A 26963-nucleotide genomic window follows, 5' to 3' on the forward strand; every position below is an offset into this window, starting at 1 on the left:
ATTACATCACTAAATTGCTTTCATTACTAGATATTTCTCGGTTGTGCCTTTGAAAAATCGATTTGCACGTAATGAGCAGACGCTTAAAAGAAAATAGGCTGTATAGGCTGTGGGCTGTTGGAGAACATTATTGGCTTGAGTCATGTCCCTGTTGTGTAACGGTCGCATTAAAGAAGTATGACTGTATGTGCGCACTTAACCCATGAAGGACTCGTAAAGGTTCCTGTAGTCGTTACAAGGTAATTACAGAGGCCAAGCAGCATGACCTAAGAAATTCCACATCATTTATTCGACAGCCATCATATTTCAGCACATACAATTGCCTTTTTATTTAGAAACTAACCGAAAATTCATGGCTGAACCTATATTCTGAAAAGGAATATCCACAATCCAAATAGCCAAACTGTCCTAATAACCTTTCAATTGGATTCTTGAAGAAGACATGCGCTACTGATAATTTGTTGTTAAGTATGAGAGTCCCCACTGGGTTTCTCACACAAGGTCAAGCTGAACATTTTTATCATCAATCATTGTAACTGTGTTGTAAATACTTCACCCCGAGGGTTCACCTGTGTTGTCTTTGGGTGACATTGCAGATCTTGACCTCCTCCTGTTGTAAACATAGCTTTGAGCCTGTCCTCAGGTAAACTGCAGTGCCGTTGGGGGCCTCTCAGACTCATTTCAGGAACGACGTGACCTTCTTCAAACCTCCTTTCACTGTGGATAACTCACTCCGGACTGCAAGTCAGGACAGGAAGTCTGCTCGAGCGCTCTGGGGCTTCTGAGGGTCAGGTGTTCAGGAACCCATTTTCACCACACCCAAAGAAAAGGATGCTGCTCCAGGGGCTCAGTATAAAGATTTTTATAAAACACGCTTTCAGCAAGGCTGTGCAAATCCATCACTGCTATTGAAGATTCACGTTCCTCTTTTCATTGTATTCAGATGGGAATCGGGCTGTGGCTGATCAAAGTGGGGGAGGGGAGAGGGGAGACTAGTGAAAAACAGGAATATGTAATGACTGTGCCCTGTCCGGGGCCTCTGGGGACACGCTCATGTGTTTGCACTGAGGTGCAGAGCAGGTAGGTCTGGCTAATGGGCTGAACTACAGCCGGACCGGCTCTGAGTGGAGCCCCAAAATACCTGCGAATCAGCCGGCCCCCCTCGCGCTCCGTGTGCTTCCTTAGATTCGTAATTTGGGCGGCAGATTATTGCCATGTAAAAAAAAGACCAGTAGGCCAGTAATGTACCCGGCTCATTGTGTAACTCTGTATTCTGATTTTCCTCTGGAAGATTGCCTTTATTCTGTCGCTAGAAGCACAGTTTGAATGATTACTTTTCATAGAAAGGTGCTTTTTTACCATTATCTGAAAAAAAAAAACTGATGTAATTGAAAATCTCTGACAGAAAGTGGTGTGACTGGCTAGGACAATTGCTCTTGCCTATGCGGTAATGGCTGTCATGTTCATTTGCACTGTAGGCTGTGAAGAGAAATGTGAGCTTTTCTCTCTTTTTGGGGATGGAGAGTAGTGTTCCGTGTTCTGGTGGAGTACTATATATCATTGCTTTCTTTTGTATCTTTAAAATGGGGAAAAAACAGCATGATTTTGGTGCGTGTGCCTTTTTCCCCCCATTTCAGGGGTGTTCATTTATCAAACCCCTCCTAGGTTGTTTAATGCTGCATTGTGGGATCTATGACATGAGCTTTTTATTTACAGCATATAGGGCCTAGATCAACAGATTCACTCATTTCCATACAATGGCTGCCATGTTGGTATCTGCTTTCCCATTTTCCATGCTCAGTTTCTGGGAGGGAGGTCTGCCCACTGAAGGTGAATTGATTATTAGCACGTAAAACTGTTATAATTTTGAGAAAGTGGAAACAAAGCCAAGACGATAATTTAAGCATGCTCCGCCTGAGTGAGCACAATGCTTTTTGGTCAATTACATTTTGTCACAAGTTATTATATTGTGCACAGAACCTCTCTTGAACTGGAATTTGACTAATGAGACTTATGTGCTTGTTCTTTCTCTATGCTGTTAAAACCTTCCAGCAACAGAAGATGGAGAAGCCTATGATTTCTGTCCGTTGTCTTTTCACAGTCGTTCTTACGCATTAAATAATCTGGTTTGGATGAGGCCTTACATGCTCGCTGGGAGTAATTTTGGAGTTGTTGGCCCAAGGCCACAGCCGCTGCGCGTAGGAATTACAGCAGGCGTACACATAGTCTTCACGTGAAGGTGTGACCAAATTGCAGTTCAGCTGTTCTTGTCATTGCATACGGTAGCCATAACCTCATATTTAGCACATTAAATATATTTATGTGTAAGTGGCAGGGTGACACACCAACCAGCAAATGCTTTATGGTCAATGTACATTATTCTGGTTATGGCCATTTCAGAACAAAATAAATAATGTACAGCTCTTCATTGTTTTGGGCAGTGTGAGATCTTGTTGTGTGGGGTCTTGCAGCAGGTCTTGTCCAGTATTTGTGCCTGTCTGTTTTGTCCCCAGTGTATAAAAATATGATCTCATTGGCACCCGTAACCCCAAGTTTCAGATTCATGTGTCTGAAGTATTCTTATTCTTCAGGCGGATTTCCGGCACATGGCTGTTTTTAGATCAGTGTAATATACTCTTGGCTTGTAATGCACTTTCAATAAAGCAACGACCACTGCACGTGTGAAAAAGTAATTGCCCCCTTTAATTTAATAACTCGTTGCACCACATTTAGCAGCAATAACTGCAACCAAACGCTTCCCATCATTTGATATGGAAGAATTTTAGCCCACTGTTTGCACAACTGCTTTAATTCTGACAAATTCATAGGTTTCAGGTCCTGCCACAGCATCTCTGTTAGGTTCAGGTCAGGACTTTGAGTAGGCCACTCAAAACGGCTACATTTAATGAGGGCAGATTAAGCCCAATCGGGACTGAGGGCTCAAGTTACAGACCACCGTTATTTTTGAACACTAGTTCTCATTCTCCATATTGTGTATGAAGATTATTTTCTGCAGACATAAGTGCGTGGAGATGCAGGATCCTCATTCTCTGTCCTAATAGGCTGTAGCAATAGGGATCTTTTTCTGGGATCTTTAACCAGACATGGCAACTGTGCCAAACACTAATCGAGATTTTTGAATAGGTTGGCTGTGCAGTTTACCTTTTGGGCATTTTTGTAGTTTTTTGTGTTTTCTGTCTTTCATCTTCAACTTGTCATCGAGAGCAAGTTGAATGTCTTCCCCCCGAAACAGAATTTGAGATTGTGCACAACGCTTTAGTGATGTATGACATGATGTATATGAATGACACATATTCCATTCATGTTAAGAGAAAAGGACGCACTTCATTTTCGCTCATGGAAGTTGTTTATTGTTTCTTGTATTTCAGTTTTTTTATTGCTGTAGTTCAATAAAGCCTGCTGTATTCTTTATAGCCTATTCACATTCAATTCTATTTACTCATCCACCCCACCCCCTCCCCCCAAGAAATCTTTTCAGGCTCAGAATTATTTTTCTTTTGCTTAATCCTTGTAATTTTGCTGTTTTGTGTTTTGGTGATGGTAGTTTGGTGTGAATTTTTTTTGTGATCACGCAAGACCAAAGAAATGGAAATGTTTCTTTTTATTTCTAATTTCTTGCTACTTGTGTTGGCCCTTAGATTTTGTTTTGCCCCTGAGGGTAAACTCATTAAATAAATAAGCTTGTTGTTTAAATTCTCTCATTTAATCTTTCGTGTTTGCCTGTCAAATTCTTGGTGTGCCTCAGAACTGAATTCTGAATTAATTAGGCTGCATTTCCTGATGCCAGCTCCACACAGATGAACTACGTCTGTCTGTGAGTACATTGGAGTGGTGCATGCATACAAAAATGAGGAGTGAAATTTTTCTGATTCTTTGCTATGAAATTTTTAGATGAGGCTTTGCTCTTGACTTTGCTGTTCAGGAGTCTATTTGTCATAGGTTATTGTGATATCTTATTCAGGCGTCAGCACATTTTGTTTTAGTTCTTTGATAATAACATATTGAAACGCTCACAGTATATTTTTAGGTGCCAGGCCCAAACCACCGTAATTAACATGACCCGAAATACCACTTCACCGTTGTTCAGTTATAAATTCTTGGCAGCGGAGTGGGTCAGATGTTACTGCTTCTCCTCCCGCTGCCATCTGGAAAAGCAATATCCAGAGTGTTGGGAAGTGTCGGGAAGTCTCTGTGGCTAGTCCAGGACTGGACTCAAACTGTGCTTCCTGTTCCATCGCTCAGGAATTCCTCTGTTTGTTTCACCAAGGATGGCAGCTTTTGACCCCTGAGCATTACTGGCCCGAGGGAGAAGGAAGAGGGGACAGAAGGGGAGGCTGTTGAACTTGAAAAGGGTCTTTATTTTGGGTTGCTGTAATTGGTGGCTCTACAGGGCTATGCAATACTTGGAAACGCCTTTTTTGTACGACTGAATGGATGTTTCAAAGTAAACTTCCTCTATATTTCTTTTTTGGGAGACAACAAAGGAAGTTTGCCATGCCATTGTTGCTTATTGACTATGATAATTGTTTCAGAAGGAACTTCAGACAGATATAAAATGCTTTTAAACAAGCTTCATAATACTATAAAAGGCTTTTAATCAAGCTTCAGACAGCTATAAAATGAACATTGTATCCAGTCTTCCGAAATGTGACGTTTTCAAAAGTGCCTTCTAATCCTGTCGAAGTTCTGGAGGCGGTTGTTTTTCCCTTCTTAAGAAAAGTCTCTGTGGAAGGTTGAGTGGTTCACAGGAGGACACGCAGCACCTCATTTGTAATTCAGTGGAGGTTTATGTGTAATTTTATGTCCCCTGCAGATCTAAAAGGGCATGGTGTTTTCAGGCCATGCATCTGCAGCTCTGTTCTCTTGTCGTAAGAGTTCTACTGGCTCTGGGCCAGCTAATGATGACGGTCCGTGCAGATGCTGCCCGCTCGTCCAGCTTATTGATATTCAGTTTCACGGAGGTAAAGGTCAGCGCCACGGGTCGTTCCTGACCGGTGCGATTTCCACTGCACTTTTCATGCATTAGTGAGACTTGGCCCATGTGTTGTCCTCACCGTTCCCCAGAACGCCACTGAATATGCAGGTCAGAGCCAGAGCTTTACCATACTCGATGTTAATAATCTCTCACTCTGCACTTTTGCATTTGTTTGTGGAAATGTAGTTGGGACATTCCACTGTGATCCACATAGTGATTTGATTTATTTAATCACATCATTTTTATCTGGATTTGACTTGCATCTCTTTCCATCCTTTCATACCTGAAGTGCACCGTGGGCAATTTCCCCAGGGCTGTTGGCCAGCAGTAGTAGGTATGCTTCTCCTGTCTAAAGTACGAAGAATGTTTTTACTGCTGCCTATTCCTAAATGTGTACCACAGTTTGCATATTATTGATGCTACATGCTAGAATGCCAGAACGTAAACTCTGTACCCCCCAAGGTTTAAGGAAGGTCTGCACTTCATTAGCATCTTTTGCTTTTGTTCTGGTCTCCAACACTGAAATGGCAAATGCAAAAAAGGTTTGGGAGAACCCATTCAGGTTTGAGAAGTTAATCTTGCTTATTCATTTTTGGACTAATACAATCAAGATGGGTATAATGAGGTACAGTTTTTGCGACGAATGGCTTGGACGCAAAATAGTGAAGTGGAAAATAGTCAAATATGGTTTTTCAGAAAGTGGACTTTAGGGACCCTTTGAGCTGGGTGCACTGGAGGAAGGCTGAGAAATCCCTGAGCCAGGGGACCCCCCCGTGTCTGTCATGTTGACACGTTATGTATGAAATCAAATCAGTCACTGTTCAGAGGGAAGCTGGCTGTTTCTTCCCTTTTCCCCCCACTGCTCGTGTTATTTTTATTGCGTGGACATGCTCAGTTACTCAGTTATGTGCAGTATTTCTGTATGAAATTGCTGCATAGTGTGCATTATATGATCACATATCCCTGCCCACCCCGTTGCCCAATAACACTACTGCATGTAGCTAGTGGAAAAAAGATGCTAGTTACAGTATGGTCCTTTTTTTGACTGGTGCACATAAGCATAGTCACATTATGCTCACATTTTAGGAACAAACTTTAAATGCTAACTAGCAATGTGCCACCACATTGCCATACACATACAGTAAAAATTCAGTTCTTGAATTTTAGTTGAATTTGGTTTTTTGTGAAATACTATAACATTTTCAAACTAAATCTGAAATCTTAATGTCTTCATGATACTGTGAAAATCACTGATCAGCTTGGTCCAGTAGCGGAGATGGTCTTTAGCATCGTTGCAATGTTTTTTATATTTATACCTTTATTTCACCAGGCAAGTCATTAAGAACAAATTCTTATTTACAATGGCGATAGAGGCTGACTATGTTGCAGCTTAAGGGTAAAGTTCATAGAATAGCTCAGTATTAAACATTAACCAAAGTAAATGACCTTTTTAAAGTGGGACGAAATCAAAGAAAACAATTGAGGCTTAATGGCACACTTTATGTCTGTTTGTAAAAAAGTGAATGTGTAAAATATGTTTTTTTTTAAAGCCTTAAACTCATTGACAAATTGAGGGAGAATATAAGGAATGTTCACAATTGTAGTTGTTTGTTGTCGCGCACTTTCAGTTTCAGTGAAAAGGGAGCGCTTCTTTGCGGGCAGATTAGCAGAAACACGGGCGCAAGCAGCCTTCCACTTGTCTCTGTTTTGTTTTTTTCCGGCTGTCTTTGACATGTCTGATAACCCACCTCTCGTCTTTTGTTTTCGAGTGGGTAACTTCCGCCCATTGAGGAGTTCTCCTTCAGCCCTCCCTGGTGTTTTTCAGGAAGTGCCACAAGCTGTGTTGAGTTTGTCGATACGCCTCAGTTTTTATCAGAATTGTGTTAAACTGGAAACTAATTTACTATGCCTGTTTTTAAATGGTCTAAAATCAGCCGTGCTGACCAAATGTCCAAATGTATTTTTCCACGTAATCAATCAGATATTAGTTCAAAGGACAGATGATCTCAGTGTCCCTTTGGGCCATGCGTCCATTGAATTTGGTGGTCCAGGTACCATTCCTGAAAGTGAAACTTTAAAATGAATTTTAAAATATACCAGGAAATACTTGTTTTAAAAGAGGGTCATTTTTTTATTATAGATTGCCATTTTCAAATATAAAACAATATAAGTTTTCATGGCTCTGTATTAAAACAAGCGCGAATCCGCAATAGCTGCGACCGCACACGCGCATGCATCCATGTGTGCATGCATCCATGCACACACCCTCACACAAACACGTGGCCTCTTCTTTGGCTCATGGCCAACCTTTCCACAAAATCGTGTGCAAATCTGTGAATCCATTTGGGAGTTATGCACCTTTTTGTGATAGGCCATGCCCGTCGCCACGCCCCCTCTTGGTCAATCGGCCTAAAAGTTACTCAGCTCTACCTTCGGCTATGACCAACCTCCATGGCAAATTTCAGCCTCATGGGGCTAAAACTGCAGCCGTTATGGGGTGGGACACGTTTGTGGACCGACCGACCGACCGACAGATAGACAGAGCTATAGAGCTGCGGTCTCAGCTAATAAACAGTTTGCACTGTTCTTCTGCGGTCTTTCTTTCTTAATGTTATTCCAGGAATAATTATACTTTTAACTTTTCTCAAATGCCTTTAACAAACATTTCTGTTTTACCTTCACTGCCTACCACCACTTAAAATGCCATTTCTGAAGCGCTTACTGTAGTTACTGATAATCATATAGACTGCAGATTTAAATAAGCCAGTTGAGCGTACAGCACCCAAACTGCTCCTTTTGGAACAGTGTGGCAGACAATACACTGTGGAACTGTGGAAAGACAATACACCTCATGAAGGGCGTCGCTTTGGATAAAAGCGTCTACTAAATAAATGTAATGTAGTATGTAGGAGATGCAGAGCTTAAGAGAAACAATGAAGTTTTATGCTGTCAAACATCCTGCCATTCAGATCTGACAGTACAGTATTGTTTCTGTTAATTCATTGTATGAGACATTTTTTCTTTATTATTAAACTAGACAAGCTGTCTCACAAAGAAATGAGGATTTAGCCCATAGCACAGCTAATGCTCTGACCGAAGCCTCTCACGAGTCCCATTCTCTATATGGGGAAAATGGACTGGCCACAATCGTCCTACTAGTGCTGCTTCTGTGGTGGACTTATCTCTGCATTTGGTGGCCCCAGGCCATGCTTATTGTTGAACCCTGGAACATACCTCATTCACCAGCTAATCTACTAGCAAACTGCTAGCAAAATGCAGTGGAGCTTTCACACTAGTAAAAGGAAATTGGTATGAGTCCAGGTCATAGTCAGAGATAAATAAGCATCTTCTAGTAAAAGATCATTGACTCAATGTAGTCTGGAGGTTTATAAACCATTTTGCTGAGCAAAAGTCACAATCGTGTTCTATCACATAATTTTCTTTGACTCTCCAGTCTCTACCGTTAATCTCAGTTGTTGAGAACAACCAGTTGGGAGACCAGGTTAAAAGTATGTGGCCGTGACCAGATTCTGACCCGTCTCCAGCCCCAGTGAAAAAGGGCCCGTGGCCGTTGAGATGCTGCTGGAATGCTGTGCAGGGAGAAGAAACAGCTGACGGTGTGTTTTGTCCAAGCAGTGTGAAGTTTACATTCATACCCGAGGCTATACAGTGAGAAAGCTCACACCCAGCTTTCCCGCCTCCCTGTCCTCTCTGGAGCCCACAAGATGTTGTTTAAGGTCTTTAGCACCCCACAACCCCCCCCCCCCCCCTTCCCCCGAAACGCTCCTGTCTCGCATTTTCCCAGCGGCTGCTGGAAATAGCCCTCCGCGGCTTGAAAGTGGAGCCACTGGGAACGGCTGGAAAAGTAAATTGGAAGGGAGAGAACCAGTTCATCCAGACACAGCTGCTCACCAGATGTTTGGCCTGAAATGCTAATGTTATGCATGATCCCATAAAGTCATTCTCCAAGGCTGGAATTATACTTTTTCTTTACCAGGGAGGATTTTCCATGTGTTCAAAAATTTGAACAGGATTTCAAAATCTTTAGGGAGGAATTTAAGAAATGGTGGCTGATTGTGTTTTTAAACGAAAGCAATATTAACTGTTGCATATGTATGCAGCGTGCTTATATTATTTGTTAGCTGGAGCCCTTCACTGTTGGAATTGGATTAATTTTGTTGTGTTTACATTTTTTCATTTGCATGTTAATTGAATGCCGAGAAGCTTGTTTCTTAACAAACTGAAGATTAGCCTTGGGTACAGTCCACACATTTCACACTGGAATTATGAAAGAAAATATTTAGCAGCATGAATATCCAGAATAAAGCAGTTTTTCTACTTTATAATAATATGTGAAAGTGTCAAAAAATAGGCCGATGCAAGATTTTAACAATCCTGCACTAAAATTTCAGCCCCATTCTTCAGCTTTATCAACTTAGAAAAGGGTCTCCAAGCTCTCCGGAAGCTTGGAGCAAAATATCAGGATTTATTTTTTCCCTGTCCCGTTTGTTTTCATGGACAGTTTTCCTTTTCAATCGTAATGAGAGGGCAGAGCAAAGGTAAATATAACTGCATGTTTGTCATTCCATTTTGACAATGCCAGGTACAGTATTTAGAGGGTGGCTGAGATTTTTAGCGTTTCAACTTCCACCTCACAAACGACAGTGGAGAGAGAGGCCCAGATACTTACGCCAGCTGCTCTGGGTTTATGTGAATGTATGGGCTTAGATGGAATGAGTTTACCATACAACAGCCCATTCAAATGTGTCCGCAAGCCCAACAAAAATCATAGCTGGGTGGGCTGTTGTTTTCCCACGAATATCACCGCTATGCGGTGTAGCACGTGCTGCCAGTCCTTGCCATCGCTTTAGTCTCCACCCCTGTCTTTTCAGGATTCCTGTAAGTGACGTGGCTGGCTGATGTATGATGATATACACTGTCCCTGCAGGCTGACTCTGACAGGGCTTGTGATGGGCTCTTTGAGCGCTCAAACAACCTGTCCAGACTAATACCGATTTGGATGTCATATTTCCCGCTAAGATTTTCACTTTTGATTGCCATATCATCCTTCAAAGTGCATTTATGTCCCTTTTTCCTGGTAGAGCTATAAAAAATGTGATGAATGTTCCACAAGTGTTCCCAAGTAAGAACGAGCACTGCATGCAGATGTTTAGTCCAGCTGTTTTAGGTTTTTTTTTTTGCTTACATTATTGTGGCTGTATTATTTGGTCAATCTCTTACCTCTTTGAAGGAGTGATAATGTATCACCTGAATTTCAGACAGAAGGTACCTGTTATTACTGAGATTGCTTTTGCAATTTGTCATTGTACAAGAAAGCACCTCCCTCTCGACATCACACCTCTCAAACATGCTTTTCTTTTTGCTTTTTTAAAGGCAACGGAGTCATTAGCTTCTCTGCATCGTATCTTCAGTATGCTTTGTGCATGTTTCTCCGTAGAACTGCAGGCAGAAATGACTAGCTTTTTTGTTGTAGTCATAAATATATTTTCAAGACTATCAGGAAATTGTGTTCAACTGCATAGTTGGTAGAAATGTACTGCAGAATGATTTGTGTAGAAATAAATGTGTCCTTAATATTTTCCAAATGGAACTGTAAAAACCATTCACATGGTGGCTATTATGCTTTCTCCTTGTTTCTATGGCAATGCCCAATAGTTTTGGTTTTTCTATACTTTTTCCCCTCCAGACACTGGTAATTTGCAGCCAGGCTGAGCACAGGTAGCTGCGATAAGTGCATCCTGGAGATGAGAGAGCCTTCCATCACCCAGAGGAAGAAAAAAAGCAGCGTTTCCTTTCAAAAACTTTGATCAGCATTGCTTTGAAATGAATTGAGTCCTTTGAAGGCCGCTCTCCTTTGAAACTGCGGTGATACTGTAATGACTTCTTTCTTTCCTTGATTTTGTGTCATATTTTTGACCTGCATCGCCCTTCTTATCAAGCCAGCATGAGAGGATGTCGTTTCCTCAGGACAAATTATCGCTGTGGTGTTATTTGGGGTGAATGCTTTACATCTGCCTGTCCATTCTCAAGGGCCCTCCTATGGAGTCAAGTGAAGTGCAGCACTCCATGAAAGTAACATTGACTCATTCCATGGCTTTATAGTTGAGTAGTAGACAAAGGCCATTGTAATTAGCACTAATAGAAGTCTTGCATAGCAGTTTGCTCTGTCAGATGTAAAATAGGGTCTTTGTTAGTCATGTCCTGTAACTCTACCTTATCTCCTACCAGATGGGTTTTTTCCCCATAAAACAAACTCAAGAAGCCAGACTTAATCAGTCTCTTTAAAAGCATATGCAACTCACTCAAACCAAAACCTTTTCTGATTAATTTTATGCTATACCTGGAAAAAAAAGTCTGCTTTACTTGCTGTTAAGTGATACAGTGGTGGCAGAAAAGAGTTCTTGCCAGTGAAAATGTTGTCACTGGGTGATTGATGCCATGTGTTGCATCTGATTTGTCAATCAATGGTAAACATATACCTACCCTTTACCGCTAAATGTATCTAATTGGGTTGTGCCTTTTCACTAAATTTAGCTCAATGTTTACACTGCGGTGCAGCATTGGAAGACAACGCACTAAGAAAAAAATAGATTGTTGCCGCTTCTGTATGACTTGAAATCCAACTGTTTGCGTTTGTTATAAATGCAATCTTTTCTACCACGCTCTAAAAGCACAGAAATTACATTCTGCCTCCCAGCAGGATACTCTGAGAATGACAGGCCTGTGGGCGCATGCGTGAGGCATTGGCTGCTTCAGAGGGGTGGGTTGTAATTCGCTTGATCCTTCTCAGCTCCTGATGGGGACAGATCTGTGCCCGTTTCTGTCTCTCTGGGATTCTTACTGTGGCCAGCAGTAGCTGAAAAGTAGAAGTGTGGAGTTGAGTACATGTTGCTGAAAACTGTTTATTTAGCAAATATACACAGCACAAACTGCAAAACCAAGTTTTGGCAAGACTACACGGCTTTGTGGTAATTGGCTTTTGGCGCGTAAACTTTGAATATTCTAAGAGAATAAGCTGCCCAAACGTTATGCCATTTTCGTTACCATTGGCAAATGTGGGAAAGACTCACTGTCGTGTGGTCATTTCAGCATGAGGGTGTTATTCCACTGCTTCTGTTGAAAGGGTCAAACCGGATCTTGAAGGGAAGAGGGTGAGTGGGCGCGGACTGTGACCGTTAACACAAACAGGAAGAGCAGACCTCATTCGACCCTTCACTTCTGGGGCCTCTTTCCAGACCCTTTCAGTGCACCAATCAAAGCTGTGGTGTGTGTGAGATTTGGGTATGACGGGACCTGTTTATTTGAGTGGGTGAGCCATTGTGTTGTTCTTCACACTCACATGTTCAGCTCCATTGTTTTTAATAGGACTGAAAATATTAACTGTTGTTAGTACAAGCAACAAAGCAATCTTGCGGCGCAAATCTTTCTTAACCCTTTTGTACCTGTTTTTCGTAATTGACTCCTCGCATGAGATGGCAATGGTAAGCATCCCATTCAGGACTGAAACCTACGGCTTCCTCAAGCATTGCAGCGTCTGCTTGGTAGAACCACGCAGATAAACATGACGCATGTTCCTGTGCTTCGCACTCTGCAGTGCACTTTACCGATGCTCTATGAAGAAGTGAAAACTTGCAGTGGCCTTGGTTACTTCTGTAAATCAGTTTCACTGAGCTTGTAGTCTACAGTCTAATCAGTTTCACTATGCTTTCTGTGACAGGGGGAAAACGAATGTCTCTCTCCTGTGATTTCCCTGTATTTCCCTGTCTCTTTTCTTGGAGACCAGACTTAATTAGATACATACCCTGTTCTCCAGATATATCCTTTCAGCAGGTCCCTGTAAAGTATATCAAGGTGGCTGAATATTAGATGTCGTAGACATCAACAAAGATAGAGGATCTGGCCTGCCTGAAATCTGACCGTATCGGCTGTAACCGAATCGGATCCCTGCCCTCGTGTTTTCCGTTGCCTAGGCAACAGCATCTGCGACTCACGGACATGTTATCAATGTAGTACGCGAGCAATATTGAACCGTCTCTGTTTAAATGTCATTTATTCTGCCACTGTCTCTTCTCTTTCTTGTGCCTGTACAGTACTTTCAGCTGTGATGTTTCAAATGTGTATATATTTACATTTACTTACATTCCATTATCCTTTCATTTAGAGAGCTTGCCGTTAGCTGGAGGAGGTCAGGTTAAGCACCTTGGCAAAAAATAAAAAACCGAGACGGTGCTCCATCGGGTAATAGAATTTTGAAGCCATTTGCATTTCTGTTGTTATTATGGTAATAATTCCCAGGGGAGGTTCTGAGCCCTCTGCTAAAGCCAGCACATGAAAACATGTACTCTCCTGCTCTGCATCCTGAGGGGAGCTCTGGCATCTGCAGAAAAACGTGTGCTGTGAGCTACAGAGACGCGCAGCTTTGTCTTCAGACTCCACATTCAGCTCTGCAGAGATTAGGAACTGAGGGTGCAGGCGTGTTGCTTGTGTTCGTTTGCGCTCTTTCACACAGAGCCTTAGCATGGTCTCCAGCTGTGGCGGTGAAGGGTAGTGCTGCTGTACGGGGGCCTGTGGTCTGGGGGGGCCTGTGGTCTGGGAGGGCCTGTGGTCCTCTCGTGGAGAGTGGCCCTACTTTTAATAAATCCATTCATACGTGGGCCCTTGCTTTTGAGACACTAAGAAGATGAACACATCAAAAAAGATCACCTAATTTTACCCTGGCTCCCACTGTTAATGGGTAATAGAGGGGGTGGGCAGAGCTTGTCATTCCCTGTACTTGCAGTGGAAAAGATGACCAGCTTGCAGAAGAGTGCCATGTGGAAGCTCAGTGAAAACACTGTTTAGTGCAAAATATTTGCTGCCGAAGTCACATACCAAATGTTGACCTCTGATGTTAACCCACCTAAGAACCAAACATCCCAGGCCAACTGATCACAGCAAACCAGCATCCAACTTACTGACCACAGCCGATTTAATTGCTAAAAAGGTAGCGAAAGACATACCCCCTGTTAGCATGGTAAAGGGTTTCAGGACCTACTGGCATTTGTTGAGCCTGAATATACTCCTGTGCGATGTACTGTTGCGCAAAGAACCATCACAGCTCGTCCTGAATGTAGTGAAACAGCCACCTCTCTGTGTCGCCGTACTATTCTATACACGTCCGACAGTGCTGTGATAACATCTGTGTGCGGACAGCACTAACTACCGAGTTTTACATGACTAACTTTCCTCTTCATTGAAGATTGGGTCATGTGCTAACCTGTTCAGTGAACAAAGAAGCATACCATCATTCCGGAAAAATATAGCAATGCTTGCTTTTAACCTCTTAGGTTATTTTAGTCGGAGATATCAATTGGACCTTTTTAAGTTTGACAAACTGTAAAAAACGATATTATTTTTTCAGAGAACTTCTACATCGGCCTTACATTAGTCTATCAACCAGCATTCTAAAGAAAAAGCTCATTTCAGTATTTGCAAACCCCCCCTGACCCCGTTCCCGGGAACATTTTTGCTGTACCTAAAAAATGAACAGAACAGGAGGGTTACTTTTTTAGGTATTTTAGTCTTGTGATCTGCACTGATTCAAGTTGTGGCGTGTTTTTATTAGCGGTTTCCTACATCAAACTGTTAAAAAAAACGATTAGTCAGTATTTGCCCTTTTCAGACAGCAACTAGTCTACAGTCAGATGTGTGTCGTTCACATCCCTAGTCTCCAGTCATGTGATTGCTTTCTCTTAGGCATCTGTTCTCCGCCAGAGACGGAAACCAAAGCTCATTTTGCAGCCTGCACAGCAGTTGCAAAACCATGACACCCCCCCACCCCCAATGACCCCCCGTCCCCCCATCACCACCACCACCACCAGCAGCTGAACTTTGAGGAAGTTCAGTGGGTCTCTTCATACCCAAATGATGTCCAGAGTTTGATTTCTTTTCCACCCATTGTCCTGCCAAGATCGCTCGTATTATTTGCCGACACTGCTTTAGGCTCTGTGCGGAGGTTGGCCAAGTTTGTCTGGATCAGACTCCCAGCAACACTGGCTCAGGACGTTTATGAATGTCTCTAAAGCTCCTCTTTTATCTGTCCTCACTCTTTTGGTTTTGGGCTTTCAAAAAAGAACTATCGAAAATCGTGAACTTCCAGGACCTCGGGACACCAAGAGACCCTTTGGTTACCATGTCCAAGAACAGTTTTTAAGAGGTGCAGTAGTTTTCAGCTATATTGCTGTGGTTTCCATGGAAACAAGTAATTTGGCTCTCATAAGTCTTTTGACTCGTATGTCATACTTCTTGTCTTTATGCCAGAATGGATAGAATAACAGTTTTGACCTTAAGTCTGCAAAGTCTCTGGAAAGTGTTAATGGTGTGATCTTGAGTCTATGAATGACGTTACATATAATTTTGCTATACATTCGCCAGACATGCTGTTCATAGCGTATGCAGTAGCCGCAAACACATACGTAGGGGCTGCTGGGTGGCTCATCCTGTTCAGGCACTGCTCCAGTGCATGGATGGGCCCCACAGTCTGGTATTGAATTTGGACCATACCAGTGTAGACCGGCTGGCAGACACAGTGTGACACACAGTGAGCCCTCGCTTCACGCAGTTAAGTGTTTCTCATCTCAGGACGGTCGCGGCAGTGACCCACGCTAGACAGTCGGGCATCTGCAGGTCTGCCTGTTGAGCTGCGTATTAACTTTCATCGTCTTGCGCACTGTGGGGTGATAAGAAGCTGCTAGCAAGCTAGCATGACTTGCTTTGACAGAGATCACTTGTCTGCCCTCTTCAGACTCGGAAGTTGCGGTGCTGAGCTCGAATTTAAAATATGATTGGACATTCCAAAGTGGGGAGAGAAAGGGGGTAAACACTGCTGAAATGTGGTAGTCTTCCCTCTGTTTATGGAGAATCTGCTCTGTGGCCCCTCTGTTACAGTGTTAGTGTTTTTATTATGGCTTTACTGTGGCTCAGACACTCCTGCTCACTGTATTCATCAAAGCGAATGTAAAGCAGGAAACGGTATGGTAATTGAGTTGTTTCTCTCTCTCCAGTTCAGTGGGTAGGGAAATGAGGGGCAGAGGGCTTTCCCTTTCATTTCTGCTTTTACTTCCCCTGACAGCTGAACCGCTGCACTTCTCTCCTGCCTCCTCGAAAAAATCAATGCATTTATGACCCCAGAATAAAACCTTATTTTTCATCGTCTGTCTCGGACACTGAAGTTTTCGTCTGAAATGGACCGTGATCCATTAAATGTTGCTTCTCTGTACTGCACGTCCCCAACACGCACAGCACTAATGTTCAGTCCCCAGAGAGATTGCCAGATGCATTCTGGGATTTGTGGAGGTGTCTGTTGCTGAGGAGCTGGTGATGGAATCGAGCAAGACATTTTAAATTGGCTTATTTTGATGCATTTGAATTGAACTTTCATTTCTGATAGTTGACCTTGTGGAGCATACATGCAAGAAAAATGTATCTGAATTGAAAGCGTTTCAGACGGCTGTTTTCCAGACGGCCATTACAGCGTGAATACCTTCGTGAGCTGCCTGCAGCTACTTTTTTTGATACCCCGCACATTTTTGGGCTGTGACATCATCAGAGGTTAGCGCTGGTTTCCTCAGAGCAGCTGAGAAAGCCGCGAGCGAGCGAGGGAGTGGAGGGGATGACTCCAGCTGCTGTGGTTTTCAGGGTCGGGCCGTGTGGCCGGGCTGTGGTGCAGAGTGACAGTGGAAAAAGAGCGCTAAGCCCAGCTGATAAGAGGCCGGTGTCTGCTTTCACCTTATTGTGCGCTGCACATAGCTTCGGTAACCGGATAGCGCATCGCGGCCGTCCCCATTGATGGAGAGCTGATTGAATGAATTGCAAAGATCCCCATGAATTATTTCTGTGTATCTGTTTCTCCGCAGGCTGCCAATGGATACGTGCTCCTGTTTGACGTGCTGGGAGGCGGGGAGGAGAAGTACCTCTATGAGCCGGTGTATCCCAAGTGAGTCCCCCCCTCCCCTCTCTGTATGCACACGGACTGTGTTAGGTGAAGGGCCAAGGCCAATGCGCACGCACATATATCCATTAACACTCACACACACAAACACACGCATGCCTGCCCACATGCAGAGGGCTAGGTACACAAGCAGACGCACGCACAGGCGTGTGCTAAGACTCACGCGCTTGTGCGCTCAGACTCACGGCCAGAGGCACGCGCGCACACACACACACACACACACGCGCGCAGACACACACACTGCACCACACACGCGCACTGGACGCGCACAATGCGAAAACCAAAAACAGACCGCAGGCAGCAATTAATAAACACAAGCAAGCGCCGTAACCATCACACACACACACGCGCGCACACACACACACGCACACACACACACGCACACACACACACGCGCACACACACACGCGCGCACACACACACACACGCGCAGACACGCACACGTGCACGCTCAGTTACGGATCGTGACTGGACTGGATGAAATGATCAAAGGCTGAATAAGTCTTCAGTGAATAACTGTGTGATGGAGCTCGGCTTTAGTGTCAGCATTAATTATATTTATAATTACTGTAGTCAGAGAGAGGCCCTGTAATTCTCTGCACCTCTCAGGCAGTCTCTGCCGTTCTGTTCAGCCGATGGCTTTTCTCTCAGCAGTGATGAGGCAGACTGTGGGAGGGTATACCCTGAGGCTCTGAGCAGTCCTGCTTACGGACCCCAAAAAGCCCTTATTTCCAGTCACAGACCACAGGAATGCCAGGACTACACATTCTTGTGCTGCTTGTTCAGCGCTCTTCAATTTAGAAATTGTATTTTGTGTCAAAGCACTTTCCTGTAAACTGTATCAATCACTCTTCCACACTTTTGGTTGTTATTGTGGTTGTGAAAACGTCAGTTTATTTACAACCGTGACACATGGTGCGAAACCTTACTCAAAAAATCAGTGGATGATATCATATTGCTCTTCCTGAATTTGAAGTGTTGAACTTTCAGAAATGATTGTCTGCGTGGTTTCCCCGCCTCTTTTCTCCGTGAAGCGACCCTTTCGACCTGCGCTGACTCTGCTGAGCAGCCAGTGAGCAGAAGCATCTGCTGCTGATCTGGCGGAGCCCACACAGCTGGCTCTGAATGACTGCGGTGTTTGGGTGCAGCTCGTCTGGCTGTGTGCTGGGGAGGAAGCGTGAAGGGTTTCACCTCTGCCCACCCGTTAGGCCAGGCTGGCTCATTCACAGAGCTGGCATCCTGTCAGGAAGCCAGTGAGGCTTCGGCATCGTCCGTGGAGTCTCCTTCCTGCAGGAAGTTCTGTGGCTTAGCCCACTGACGGAGATCAGAGCACCGTCTGAAATCTCCTAACAAGCTTGAACTCGTCAGAGACGCAGCGCACAGTTTAAATTCCGCGTGGAGTTCTGCGTGGGTCAGAACTGAGGAAGATCTGCACAAGATCAGGGTTGTTTTCTTTTCAGATCTGCTTCTGTTTTTTCCAGTTAAAGCCCCAGATGATTCTGGATCAGATTTTGATGTCCATCCACTTTTAAACAGGGACCAAAGAGGAGAAATATGGGTGCATAGCCTGTTTTTTTAACACATGCTAACTATTTCAGTGACGTGAAGACTCCTGTAATGTTTATTCTGTTGCAGAAGCTATTGTCTAGAGCCCCCATGCAGGTCCCTCCTTCCTTTGGGGGATGGGTGTGTAGATGGGTAGGGGTCGACCATACTCTGATTGTCCCAGTTCCTCACAGTTTCTGGTGGAAATAGCTGTTTCCAGAAATAGGGGAGTACTGCTTCACAATATGTCACTACAAACCCTGGGATGGGGAATAACCTTGGGTCATTAATCAGGTGGATGTCTTTCTCTTCATTTTACAATGTTGAGGATACCCTGCAGTGGCTGAGATTAAATATTCATCATAATATTAGAGGTGGCTTGGGGTGGGGGACCTCATTAAAAGGCTCATTTCCCACCAGTGACGCGGTCAAAATTCCTGAACTGAGCCCGAACGCAGACGGTCCTTTAGGGGTAGAGCACGATGCCCACGCCTGTAAAATCTCTGTCCCAACAGCACGCTGTGTGTTCTGCTCTGCTGGTGTGGGAAAACACAGAGGAAACAGAATGTGCTTTGTTATGTGAGGTCACAGCCTTATGAGGAGGGGACTGGGCTCTGTGACGTTGGCCTGGTGTGTGTAGTTCTTTAGTCCTCCCCGTACAACCAGCAGAGAGGGAACTGGATGCCAGTTACAGGCCGCTCTTTCTGTGTCTCTGGGAAGAGGGGGATCTGTGTGGACGCCGCTGAAGGAGGGAGAGTGTGAAAGTGACGCAGATGGAGTGAGATGAGGTGGCTGTTGGGTGATGTGCATCACAGGCTGTTATCTGGAAATGATCAGAACAGGCCCTGAATTCCAGTTCCTGATTGCAGTGTCCTCTCATTGGACGGTTCAAGGTTGTCCATACAGAGTTGTCATGCTTTCATTGTATGTGGCCCCAAGGAAATGGTGATGATTTGACCTGTATGTAATTCTGTTTATACGTCTGGAGAAGTGGTGTGTTCTCTCCAGCCCAGTGTGGGATCCATCTTCAGGAAGCTTCAGGAAATACTGGAGACAATACAAACCGAAGATAGTATGAGATCAAACGTATTGGGCATATTACTGGGTGTTTTTTATGATATTGAACCTCTTGAATAACATGAAAATCACTGGGTTTTAGTTTCAGAAGTATAATACGGTTGCTAGTTGCTCCAGTGAAACTGTACTGGGTTGCATACAAAGGCTATATTGTCAGTGTGTTTCAATTTTGGCTTCAATACCTAAGCTGGCTGCTCTAACACGTGTCTGTGCGTGTGCGTGTGTGCGTGTGTGCGTGTGTGCGTGTGTGCGTGTGTGCGTGTGTGTGTGTGTGGTGTGTGTGTGTATCCTCATCTCAGAGGGAGCCCTCGTGTGAAGGTGAACCCAGGGTATAAGGAGGAGCAGTGTGCCCCAGCCCTCAGCCTGGAGATGAAGAGGCCAGTGGATCTGGAAGCTCCCGTCACCAGGTACTGTGGTACTGTTGGCCTGAAACACAACCCTGGACTGTCACCTGGTACTGTGCTACTGTTAGCCTGAAAAACAAGCCTGGACCACCTGATACTGTCAGTCTGATACACAAGTTTGGAAACCTTCATCTGCTCTTCAGTCACTCTGTTCCCCAGCTGAACCCTCTGGCCTCCTTACAGCAGGGTAATACTGAAATAAGCTATTGCTCTCTGCCTGACTGATTTTTATTGTTCATGAATTTACGACCCAAAGATCACCCTCATAAAGGTAATTAGGTCTGAGGAGGCGTGACGGCCGCCACTAAGTGCTGCACTGTTGTTCTGTAAACTTTGTTTTAAATGCTAAGTAGCTGGTTTTATGCCATGTCATGCCACGTTCGCTGTGCTGTTTGAAAAACGAATGTTGATTTGTTGGAAGAAATCGACTGGCCTGCCTAGACGTTCATATTTTTCATATTTGGCTCTGCTTTTGTGTGTGAATTTCCTATTTTTGTTCCAGCCACAATTGCAGTCCCATAATTTTATATACCCTCTTAAGCCACATCCTGTCAGAAATGGCTATGCATGAAGAACAGAAGTCCCATAGTCACATTCCAAATGCTATATTGCCAATGATTACGTAGAGGTAAAACATTTTAACTGATCACATTAATGACTGAGGTGAATCAACAGGCTACTAATTGGTGAAAGTGTGGACTCATGGCCACTAAACTTAGCCATTTAGTAGATAATGAAGAATTCAAAGAAAGATAATGATAACAAGCCAAACCTTCAACTATCAACTATCTTAATTGCGCAAGAGATTGGCTGTAATGTAAATCAGCATGCCTGGGCTCTCCCAGGACCAAGTTTGAGAACCATGGCTCTAACTACTGCTCTAATATCCGTTTCATTTTCAGTCTAGTTTTTTCTTTGCCTTCCATATTCCAGAGCATTCCACAGGCCTCAAATCACTTCCCCCTCACCCTCTGTGTTTTGCCCGTGTCAGGCCTTAAAGGCAGCCAGGGACACTCGCTGTGCCAGTCAGATCTTTAATGTGGCCAGTGCTGGCTAGGGCCATGTGATCAAACAGCCGTTTCAGAACCATGGAAACGTGTCCAGTGGAGACTCTGCTAAGATCTCAGCTTTGACAAGAAATTTCTGTGGTATGGGACAAAGCCTTTTTAGCCTTTTTAGTTTTTAAATTCCTCCATTCCATCTGGGACCCAGTGCACTCCCTCACAAGGAGCACAAGACTGGAATGTTATTGGCAGAATCATTTTCTTACCAGATCATTTTTTCCCCTCATCGTTTGAATTCTTTTTGTGTATTATTCTGGAGTTCCCTGAATGCTACACAAAATGTCCCCTCAAGTGAGGGTGCTGTGACAGGACTTGCACTGTGCCGTCTCTCGGGAGGCGGCGGGGGCGGGGGAATAATCCTAACCGAATATGGTGATGCGAGCACGTCTCTTGAGGCTGTCACACATGAGTGTTCTCTCAGTTCTAGACGTCTAGCTTATTTATCTCCTGCAGTCTCTCCCACTTTATCAGGCAGAATGCAGCAAATTGAAAGGCAGCAAATGTTACTGCATGCCCATTTATTCCTGCTCACCTCACACCTGCACTGAATAGGTCCATATTACAGGAATCATATTACAGCTAAATGACCAACACTGAAACTACTGGATAGTTTAATGGATGCATTTAGAACTTTTAATAGTTATTGCTTTGAAGTGTTAATTCACTGGGTAGGAATTAATTTACTGGGTCGAAATGAGTTCCCTCATATATGCATCGTAACATATTCGATGTAATGAAATGACATATTTTAAACGAAAATGTTGTGTTAAAGTACATAGCTGATATTTAGCAGATGCTGTTGTCCAGAGCAACGTCCAGGGCAATTTTACGCTTTCACACAGTATAATTTTATACAGCTGGATATATACTGAAACAATTCAACTTGAGTATCTTGCTCAAGGGTGCTCGCAAAGCATTTACTGAAAAACGAATACTGTAATAACTGGTAAGGACAGCATTAGAAGGCTAGCCCGGGGACTCGTTGAACTCGCCCATGGTTCCAGCCTTCTCCGGTGTGCATTCACAGTTGTTAGAGTCTTAGGGGTGTTTGGCTTCTCTCCCCGTACAGCCTGCAGTCCCTGCAGGAGGACCTGGTGGTGTCCACAGCCGACGGCTTCCTGCACATCTTGCAGTGGAACGGCGTGTCCAACGGGCGCAAGGCCATCAACCTGTGCACCGTGCCCTTCTCGCTGGACCTCCAATCGTCTCGAGGTGAGGCCCACCGCCCCTCCGCACACTGTCCCCTGTCCCTCCCTGAAACCTGACCCCGGCGCCCACCCGCACACCCCCCTGGCACCCACCCCTGCGCCCCCCCCAGGCCCACACTGGCACCCACCCCTGCGCCCCCCCCACCCAGGCCCGCCCTGGCGCCCTCTGGCCCCGACCCTGGCGCCCTGCTGCTCTTCTCAGCCTTTGCCTTTGGGTGTAGCCGGCTGTGTGGTGATGCGTTTCTCTTTACCTCTCTGGCCTCAGCCCAGTGAGAGTTTTCTCACGGATGTGCACATCACTCCTTCATGAATGGTGGCCAGTTACACAGGAATACCAGACTGCTGCACACAGTGCTTCACGTTAAAGGTGCTTTCTGCAGAGAAAGTGCACGCTTTGTGCTTATGGGAAAATGCAGATACCTTGTCTTCTTATCTAATGTATTGTCTCACAGGCTGAGCCATCTGGGATTATGATATTGAGAGCTGACTCTTATCTGTTCATATAGTGTCTGCAGTCCAGGGTGTCTTCAGGTCTGCGTCCTCACTCTTTTTCCAAATTGTTCTTCTTTTCCAGTAATGAGAGGAAGAAAGGCCACACATTGTGGTGGTAATGATTTATGAGTCATTACTGTTGCATTTGTAGAATGCGGGATGCTGGCAGCACCTTAATTTATGCTAATAGCAGTATAAAGAGATGAAGAATGAGAACGTGTGACTTATTTCTGAAATATGTGTGCTCCCTGAAGCCCCCTCCCTTAGCACAGACACGGCCGTCTCGCAGGCACATCCGTCTCCCGGAGCAGCGCAGGGCTGCCCTGCGGCGCTTCTGTCTGGGTCCAGTTTTCCTCCCGCGCTGCATTTAGCCCTGGCAGTGGGGGCAGTGGGGGGGCCTGGGCCGATCTTCTGTGGGTGTAGGCTGGTGCAGACGGATGCTGTGGCTGTCTTGGTTTAGGTGCAGTTTTAACTCGCCCCCGGAAGTCTGGTCTTAACGCCGGGTCCGGGGTGTGGGGGGGATTATGGGAAGAATAAAGATTTGTTGTGTGTGTTGTGGAGGGTTCCACAAATGGATGCTATTGCAGCGAAAATATCACTTTAATCCATCATACCTAATTATAATATTTTCTCTGTGCAGCTGTTTTTCATATTACCCGACTTGATGTAGCTGGGGGGGGGGGGGTTTAAATCATGAAAAGGGGACAGTGTTGAGCTTACTACAGAGCAGCATTCATTTTGCCAAAGGAAGAAAATATTAAATCTGCCTCTTGCTGTTACTGGATTTCTGAATGCTAATCAAAGAATTAGCATGTGCTTTCAATTAAATGCAAACTGTGCGAGCATCATTCTAATTGCTTTTGTATTATCTTCACAGTGCAGAGTTAAAGGTGTTCAGCAGTTTAATTATAAAGACGTTTGTTTTGGGTAAGGTCAGCATTGGATTTAATACGATTTTTAACCTGCTTTCTTGACAAATTTTAAATGTTTGGAACCTTTTCTAATTATATTTCATATATCGCAGCAGTGCCAGTTGTGGGAAGCGATTTGGTATGGAGGAAAAAGGCCCCAGTCCCCCCAGTTCACCTGCGTGTTATGTGTTTGCAGGTGGCCCCTCTCTGGACCTGAGCGGGGTGCACATTCGGGACATGGAGTACTGCGTGACGCTGGACGGCTTCGCGGTGGTGTTCGACGATGGCCGCCTGGGCTTCATCACCCCCATGGCCAGCAGATTCACCACAGATGTGAGACTCTTCTCCTCTACTCTCACTCGGGTCCAACCGTTTCACTTACGGGAATAAAGCGCTTCGTAATTCCTAATGGTGCGCAGATCTCAGTGTGTGTGCAGACAGAAAGTAAAACTGGTATTCTGCTTTTGTTTAGTAAAAACAATATAGCTCAGGAGGTAAGAGCGTTTGTCTGGCAGACGGAGGGTTGCCGGTTCAATCCCCGCCCTGGGCGTGTCGAAGTGTCCCTGAGCAAGACACTTAACCCCTAACTGCTCTGGTGAATGAGAGGCAACAATTGTAAAGCGCTTTGGATAAAAGCGCTATATAAATGCAGTCCTTTTTTTTTTTTACAAAATCTATCCCAATTTATCTAATCTCAGTCCTCACTTTGATGGTAATGCTGCCGCGCTAATAGAGTATATATTAAATAACATTCACCCCATAGTCTATTACCCAGGAATATGAAACACTTTGCCAGCAATATTGCTAGTGCAAGTGTATTTGTAATCATCATTGCTTTCATTGTGAGTACGTCTAGAATTGTGGTGATTCAACTTGCATAAGTGTAGTATTGTCCTAACGCGATCAAGACTTCCGCCCAGCTGGATTTGTGTAAACTTGAGTTGGTGTTCTCTCACCCCACTCAAAGTGAAGTCGGTGTGTAAATGTGTATGCTGGCACTTTCACCAGCCTGTTAAGCTGCCTGTGCGCTGATGCTGGTTAGCACGTGACTGTGCTCTGTGGCTCCCCGTCGCAGTCCTGTGAGCCTGTGCTTTGGCCAGCCCTGGTCTCTGTGGATTTCTGCGTGTGCGTTTGCAGGCTTACTCTGTGTGTTTTTGCGGGGCTAGCTCTCCGTGCTGCACTTCCTCTGTCAGCGGTTGTGTGACCTGATTCGCTGTGGGTGTAGTGCTGTTCAGGGACTGCACACCCGGCCTGGTGAGCTGTGGGTGTAGTGCTGTTCAGGGACTGCACACCCGGCCTGGTGAGCTGTGGGTGTAGTGCTGTTCAGGGACTGCACACCCGGCCTGGTGAGCTGTGAGTGTAGTGCTGTTCAGGGACTGCACACCCGGCCTGGTGAGCTGTGGTGTAGTGCTGTTCAGGGACTGCACACCCGGCCTGGTGAGCTGTGGGTGTAGTGCTGTGGGTCACGCGGACTGCACCATCACCCGGCCTGGTGAGCTGTGGGTGTAGTGCTGTTCAGGACTGCACCGCGAGCTGGTAGGCTGTCAGACTGCACACCGGCCTGGTGAGCTGTGGGTGTAGTGCTGTTCAGGGACTGCACACCGGGCCTGGTGAGCTGTGTGGGTGTAGTGCTGTTCAGGGACTGCACACCCCGGAGCCTGGATGAGGCGGGTGGGTGAGTAGTGCTGTTCAGGGACTGCACACCCGGCCTGGTGAGCTGTGGGTGTAGTGCTGTTCAGGGACTGCACACCCGGCCTGGTGAGCTGTGGGTGTAGTGCTGTTCAGGGACTGCACACCCGGCCTGGTGAGCTGTGGGGAGTTGTCGTGAGCTGTCACTGTGGTTATTTTCGGGCGCACACCAGCCGGTGAGCGGGAGTGTAGTGCTGTCTAGGGAACCAACACAGGCTGGTGAGCTGTGGGTGTAGTGCTGTTCAGGGACTGCACACCGGCTGGTGAGCTGTGCGTGTAGTGCTGTTCAGGGACTGCCACCGGCATGTGAGCTGTGAAGAGTGCTGCAGTTCAGGGACGACACCCGGCCTGGTGAGCTGTGGGTGTAGTGCTGTTCAGGGACTGCACACCCGGCCTGGTGAGCTGTGAGTGTAGTGCTGTTCAGGGACTGCACACCCGGCCTGGTGAGCTGTGGGTGTAGTGCTGTTCAGGGACTGCACACCCGGCCTGGTGAGCTGTGGGTGTAGTGCTGTTCAGGGACTGCACACCCGGCCTGGTGAGCTGTGGGTGTAGTGCTGTTCAGGGACTGCACACCCGGCCTGGTGAGCTGTGGGGAGGGTGCTGAGTTTCACTTGTTGGTTTTTTCCAGCAGCTGCAGGGTGTATGGGCCGCAGATGTCACCGACGGCACGTGTGTAGCAGTGAACAACAAGTACAGGCTGATGGCTTTCGGCTGCACCAGGTATGTGTGCCGCATGTCAGTGTGTCTGTGCGTGCGTGCGTGCGTGCGCGCGTGTGTCTGCATGCGTGTGCTCGTGTGACGTGTGTGTACGCTGAGGAATTCTCACCGGTTATGCAATCTGCCAACTTGGCAAGACGTCGTCTGCAGCATTTCGCGGAACTACCTGCCTGCTTACTGGCCTACTACAAAGACTGACTCTGCATGCAGGGAATGCTTCTGTGACAGGGATTCCTGTAAAGGAAGCCAGGAAAGAGCTGCAGAACCACTATGACAACATGAAGGCTGTATATTTCATAGATTAATTAAATGTATTATAAAAGTCCTGTACCTGTAACAATCAGATTTATTTATTTAATTTTTTGCCATTTTCTCCCCAATTTAGTCATTATACCAATTCCTCGTGCGTATCATGGTCCTGGTCGATGCGCTATCCTCTGTTGGTCTGGGGAGGGTGAACAGTCTGATTTTTAAAATTTTGTGATGTAAGACTTAAGATATAAGAAATTATAAGTAAGATGTTGGGGGGACTTGCATGTCTGTGCTAAGTGAATTGAAGAGAGTGGTCATATATTGAGCATATATTTAATTTGTTTGTCTGTTTTAGTGGCTCCGTGTTGGTCTACATGATTGACACTACTACAGGGTCAATGCAGCTGTCCCACAGGCTGGAGCTGACTCCTAAACACTACCCCGGTATGTGTGAAAGCCACATCCCTCTGCTCCTGGCCAGAGGTTTCACTTGCAGCTACTTAGCACATAGTTTCAGGACTATCTGCTGTTTCTGAGTCTCTTGTGAATATACAAGTTATTTTCCAATGTTTTCCAAAGTACATCTAAGGTAACTGGT

At 45.3% G+C, this 26963-nt stretch overlaps 1 protein-coding gene across 3 annotated transcripts in view; it reads left to right on the forward strand.

The window, feature by feature from the left end:
• Nucleotides 1–26963, forward strand: part of ric1 (RIC1 homolog, RAB6A GEF complex partner 1) — a 66090-nt gene that overhangs the window by 21324 nt on the left and 17803 nt on the right. For 2 of the 3 annotated variants that reach the window (XM_064308236.1, XM_064308239.1), the window contains 6 exons: nucleotides 16912–16991; nucleotides 19928–20035; nucleotides 22166–22308; nucleotides 23904–24040; nucleotides 26025–26116; nucleotides 26721–26809. In XM_064308236.1, the coding sequence (XP_064164306.1) occupies nucleotides 16912–16991; nucleotides 19928–20035; nucleotides 22166–22308; nucleotides 23904–24040; nucleotides 26025–26116; nucleotides 26721–26809 (649 nt within the window). The remainder of the gene's footprint in view (nucleotides 1–16911; nucleotides 16992–19927; nucleotides 20036–22165; nucleotides 22309–23903; nucleotides 24041–26024; nucleotides 26117–26720; nucleotides 26810–26963) is intronic. The other variant, XM_064308237.1, reaches the window with a different exon arrangement.

Source organism: Anguilla rostrata, chromosome 14 (genome assembly GCF_018555375.3).
Source record: "Anguilla rostrata isolate EN2019 chromosome 14, ASM1855537v3, whole genome shotgun sequence".
Classification (NCBI taxonomy): Eukaryota; Metazoa; Chordata; class Actinopteri; order Anguilliformes; family Anguillidae; genus Anguilla; species Anguilla rostrata.